Source organism: Haliaeetus leucocephalus, unplaced genomic scaffold (genome assembly GCF_000737465.1).
Source record: "Haliaeetus leucocephalus isolate CR32 unplaced genomic scaffold, Haliaeetus_leucocephalus-4.0 Scaffold362, whole genome shotgun sequence".
Taxonomy (NCBI): Eukaryota; Metazoa; Chordata; class Aves; order Accipitriformes; family Accipitridae; genus Haliaeetus; species Haliaeetus leucocephalus.
Window position 1 is genome coordinate 2,612,007 of NW_010972798.1, and position 6,000 is coordinate 2,618,006.

A 6,000-nucleotide genomic window follows, 5' to 3' on the forward strand; every position below is an offset into this window, starting at 1 on the left:
TACTGTAAATGCTGCTAGCTCTGGCTTCCAGGAAACAGGACGCTGGTGGATGTAACCGTGACCTACCTGCTGGGCTTTCCTACACCTCCTTTCTCTTCCCTCCCCCTGTGACATTAATTGCAACCTTGCCAGAGTGTTCGGAACTCTCCCTTTTACTCTTTTCTTCTTATATTTTAGTGACAAAACGCAAGGCTGGCTAAGATTTTAATAAACGTCAAAGGTCTTTAGATACTTCCTTTGGGGGGGGCTCAGCCTGGAACTTGGGAAGGGCTCTGCTTTTGAAAACATAGAAATAACTACGTATCAAAGAACAGATCCATTTAAGACAGCTCAAGTTTGAGCGCTTAAAGGCAGAAAGTCATGAAAATCACAGATTAGTTTCAAAGATCATAGCCAAGGTCGTATTATTGCTTTAGTATCTCAGGCAGGCAAGAAGTCTTTGTTTCCACAAAAACCCCAGCTTTTGGACTCTTAGTTGCTGAAGAAAAAGCCACCTGTGTCCAGAGGGGGGTTGCTCGCTACTAGACCTGTCCTTTCTCATGCAGAAAGAAAAGGATTTCTACAGAGATCCAGCGGCCATCTTCTGGCTTTCAAGAAAAAAGGGGAACAGTGCATGATGGAAATGCTGTAGGGAAAAGAGAGACTAAACCAGACCTTTTGTTTAACCAAAGGATTAAACATTTCACCCAGTAGTGCCTGGACAGCTGGGGTAGAGTGGGAACTCCCCTGATTACTGAGATATCATTGCCCCTGATTGAGCTGGGATTAAAAAGAGGAGCAATTTTTTTCACTCTGTGGGGCTTAAATTTCCTCCATACATAAATACAGTTGAAGGCTTAGAGAAAAATACAAAATCACCTGAGATTTTTTTGGTTCAGTCCAGTGACCCACTCCATCTATGATTTATTTATAGCTCTTAATTTTCAGATTTCACATGAAATTGCATCTCAGGATTTTTATTAAACCATACACATCCCAGGTTTGTGCTCCTTGTTCACTTTGATGTTATTACACCCAGTCAGTACAATGACAGCCTTTAATTTACTTTGCTATGGTGATCGTACTTTTTTAACCCCATACCTCCAGTGCTGTTGAGAACTGCTCCACTGCTGCCTCGTAGTTCTTCTCCCTGTAGGAATTGCTGGCTTCCCGGAGGGTCATCTGAAGCTGTTCGTCAATGTAGGGCAAAGCACTGCTATTAGGTGTGCTCAGAGCATCTGCTTTTTCAGCATCACGACACGCTGATTGTGTGCTTGTAGGTGCCACAGGCTTGGCAAACTCGAAGGAAATCTCCTCCTCGTCGGTGTAGACCAACTCCATTTCTACGTCCATTAGGGTTTTCAGAGGAATATGAGACAGAGGTGTCGGGATTAACTGATTGCCAGTCTCTAACATTGTTTCTTCTTCTTCTTCCACAGCTAATTTATCGTTGTTTTCTGATTTCCTTTTACGGCTTGCTCTGTCTACATTATTACTTTGTTTTTCCTCCTTTTTCTCTGCTATTTGTGTTCTCTCCATTATATTTTCTGCTGCTCCATTCCCAAGGTGGTTTTTGAACTCTTGCAGTGCTTCTGGAATATCTTTCAACTTGTTTGCTGCTACACTTGACTCCTTACTTCTGCGCATTTGCTGAGAGGTTTCATTCTTGCCATCCACGCTTATGAGATTTTTTTGGAAGTCAGTATTGCTTTCTGATGCCGTAACTTGAGCGAAGAAAGAGTACTAGGAGAAAATGTAGAAAAGTTAAGAATACTCAAATGTTGCAAAGCCAAAAAAAGCATGCAAATGCTTTCTCCGCTATGCATATTGTAGGCATGACTATGAGAGAAAACTCTTCAGTAGTTAGTACCTAGAATATCAGACTCGCTGTAATTATTTTCTCTTTCTTGTGTAAAAGTTTAAGGACCCTTAAATATTTTTGATAGTATTGATAACGGATGTTTGTTTATGTAAAGTAATGCCAGTGTACCAGTTTGTTATATCTGCAACAAGAAGGGAAAAATCTGGCTTTTAATCAAAAGAAAACAACCAAAACCCTGTGACTGATTGACTCACATTGTATGTTGTTACGGAGCGCGAAAAATCACCGTGGCCTGATTTTTGAGAGCTGGTAAGCACGGTGACCTAAGTCAGAGAGGGGTGTTCAAAAATCAGGCAGACTGGATATATTCCAGAGGGGCATGAGCTCCAAGTGGGGTCCCAGCTTCCACTGCATTTGAGCCAAATTCAGATCTGGATTTGGGTTTCAAAGCTATTTCTTATTGAACTGTCTGTAAAGGACACTGGAGTGTTGCAGCTAAGCAGCAACCCTCTGCCAGTGGTTAACAGCCTAACTCTCAGTTCAGGGAACCAGCAGGGGATTCAAACTGGTAGAACAAGGTGTAGAATCAAGTTCATAAGCCTCTTCTCAACAGCAGTTCCCGTACAATAGGAAAAGTGACTTGATCTGCATTGTAAACTCATAATCGTGCTCAGATTCAAAGGAAATGTTGATTTTCATCTGCCTCTGCTGACTTCAGAGTGAAAAGGTGGAAGGCACAGGTAATTCTTTTCTCAGTTTTTCCATCAATTATGAAAAGTTTAATTGTGAATAGCTTTAACGATGATCGTATTTCAGAATGGTTTGTTAAGCATAAGCACTCGGCCTTTTTTGACCTTGTGTTATTGTTCAACAGACCTCCATATGTTTAGCACCAGTTTAATGGACTTAACTACAGGTACAGATTGTACACAGGAAAGATACATAATAAATGCATTTCTCTTCAGCCAGAAACAGATTTTAAACAATAAGCAACGTGTTGATTTTTATTAAGGGCCCTACAGTATGCACTACTGCACTGGTAAAAGCTGCCGGAATATGTCCTGGATGCTGTGGTACAGCGAACCTTTATTGTTTAGGGCAATGGGCATTAGGCAATAGGCAGAAATTTATAGAAAGGGGTAAAAGGAAGAGGCGAAGGCATTTTAGGCCATAGGAGAAGTTGATACTGGATTCTACTGTAAATAGGGTTTCAAATCTTTGTCATGTTTCCCCCCTCCTCCCCTGGCTACGCTGAATTGCAGCCAGGACCATCACCAGCCCTGAAGCAGGGAACTCGTTGATTTTTGACATTTGTTCGCTACCTCCAGGCTGAAAACTTTACTGTAGCAGAACTGCCTGTGGAGAAACTTATTCCTCCTTCCACGACTGCAAGAGAAGGAGCGAGAGGTGAGGGGATAATTGTGTGATTTAAGGTAATTTCAGCAGACTTTTTTCAGCAATATGCTGAGCAATCACAACTCCTACTGAGTTCAATGGGGATGGAAAACCACTGGCCCTTCCCAGATAGTGCTCCGCACTTGTCAGAATAGAGCTCAAAGGAATCATATTTATAGCAAGCTATTTTGAATGGCAGCAGTAAAGCAGCTGGAAAAGGCTAATGTACTTGCATCTGGCAGCAATTTTACCTGTTTGTAAGACATTCAATCCCTTTTTAAAACAAACCATAGCATAGCCTAAAGACTGGAAGCCGCGTTTTTCAGTGCTGGCTTCAGCACTAGCTAATTTAGGAAATTATGATTTATCTTTGCTGTGCAGCGGAGCAGAGAGACTCCAGCCAGTCTCAGCACCAGCTGAGGGGATGAGCCTGACGGTCTTGGTGCCATGTCGTGCCAACATAACTGTCACGTATGGGACCTGCGATGGACCTCCCCGTGGCCCCGCAGTATATGGCTATACCATGTTCTGGAGGGGGAACGCAGGACTTTCACAGCCTCTTGGGTGGGCTGTTCACCGAAGGTCCTATAGAACTCTAGAAAATGAGATTTAAGTGTCTACATGAGAGACAAGTTTTCAGGAATTTTCCTCTGAGCAGCCGTATAGTACTGAGGAGCCCTCAAGGAGAATTAGTGGACTCTTCTCCTCACCAGAAAGCTAACAAAGACAAAGCCCTATATCTGATGGGGGCTGATATCAGTGTGAATGGGAAATTGGCTGGACCTAACTGTTTGCCGTGAAACTGTCTTAAGAATTTTAAATTGATTTACCATGGAATAAAAAAAAGCAGAGCACAAACTGTGAAATACACACCGGTAATTCTTTAATCACTTATGGATATTTCTCTGGTGGACCAGCACCTGAAATGAACTTTGCTATATCAAGTGGATTTATACTGTTCCTATTGTATTTTTAGGTATTCAGGCTGATTAACATGACTTTGGGTTGTGCAATGGAAGCACGTTATAACTCAGGCAGGCTCAGTTTAATCACTGCCTCAATAAAAAAAAAACCACTTCCATGGAAAAGCTTTTAGAAAATCATTATCTTTGTCAGTTAAGTATTTTTCCCAAGACTTTGGTTAAAATGTCTGGTTTTTATTTTGGAAGCGTTTACTGTGAAATGCTTCTAATGAATCACTGTGCGAGGGAGTATAGATAGACAATTTAGGGCTATCGTCAGAAGGAAACTACTCTAAATTTGTGAGCTCTCAGGAATGATCTTCCTGATCAGTCATAAGCAAGCTCAGCTTTCTGCATATTTGAGGGTTAATCTTTGCTAAGAGATGTCTGTCCATGGCACTACCAGCTGCTACAGCTAAGTATTTTGTTGGCTCTGTTGGTAAGGAAACTACATCTCTCCAAATGGAGAGGCTTATGTGAAAAAAAAAAAGGCAAAAGGAACGTAAGATCATTTATCTTGCAATATCTTCTGGTTTTGTCTGTTGATTTCCCAATATATCTAAGAAAACCTTCTTGGGGAGAGTGGCCTGCCTACTAGGTAACGTAAACTTCTTTATGTGTATAATCTTATGAACCCTATTACTTATGCTTTTTGTTCTGTATCTAGTTTGATTCTGCTTTCAACACCTTCTCCTATTATCTCACATCAGATTAGAGAAGAACCTGCTGATAAATCACACTGGCCCTTTAGCTGGCACCTAGTTGTTAAATTCTTTGCCAGTTCTTTGATGAGCCCTTTTTTCTTCAGAATTTAAACTTTGATTTCAACCAAAAAGGCTTTTGCCCTTACAGTTGTGAAGTAAAACCTTTTTAAACACCAAAGACCGCAGTGCTATCTTCCTGAATCTACATATAGCAAGGTAGAACCACTGGGCTACATTCAGCACTGATTTAAGTGGAGTGACAGGAGAGAGGAATTTCTTCTAGTAGTTCCCAGAGGGGATTAAGCTGCCTTGAAACTGGACCATTAGATTGCTGTTACCAGCTCTTTGGGATGTGAATTCTGTGGGGCTGCGCTTCAGAAAAAGGTCTGTTTCCCAATTTCGGTGAACTCTTTCAGCAGACAGCACGAGTCGCTGTTTCTGAGGATCACAGTTGCCTTTTACAGCACAGGCTATGGAGGAAGAAGGCAATTGAAGGAGAGATTCCCCAGTGCTGGCCTGCTGGATGATACCCTCGCATGATTTGGGAGGCTAGGGGGAAGATATGGCAGCTGGGAAGCAGAAAGGGGACTCGACAGTTACATTTCTGACTCTGAAGCAGGTTCTTTACACTGACCATTCGACCGCAGTCCAAGTGGACCCATGCTCTGACACGGAACATGCCCCATAAACGCCTTGCTAAAGCTCAGGGAAAAATCAGGCGTCAGATCTGGAGACAGCAATAATTATCCCTCCCCCCACCCTGATTAGAACTGGCAGAGCTTTCTGTTGTCACTGTTTTGTTTTGTTTTCACTTCCTCTGCAGCATAAGGTACAAGCTGCCTCGCTCAGGATGGTCTGGCTGTACCTCATCTGCTGTCCCAGAAGCTCTAGTCATTAGTGGTCCATCTGTATTTTGTGCTCTCTGCTGTGAATGTTCGACGCTGCACCGTTTCTAGAGGATAACAGCACAACATTTTTCAGCCAGAGCATGACTGTATCTGCAACACATGTGCGTTTTGTGCAAAGATACCCCATCTGTCTTCCAGTGAGCTCACTTGTGTACCAGCAGCCATGTAGTTGTCTTAGCATGATACCCCACCATGGCTAATTCGCCCTGCTAGAAGATACATATAATGAC

At 42.4% G+C, this 6,000-nt stretch overlaps 1 protein-coding gene across 1 annotated transcript in view; it reads right to left on the reverse strand.

The window, feature by feature from the left end:
* The window catches only part of SPATA16 (spermatogenesis associated 16), an 84,455-nt gene extending 78,914 nt beyond the window's left edge, over positions 1-5,541 (reverse strand). The window contains 3 exon segments of the mRNA XM_010573090.1: positions 1,081-1,722; positions 3,818-3,913; positions 5,497-5,541. Of these exon segments, the coding sequence (XP_010571392.1) occupies positions 1,081-1,722; positions 3,818-3,913; positions 5,497-5,541 (783 nt within the window).
* Between the last annotated feature and the right edge of the window lie 459 nt (positions 5,542-6,000).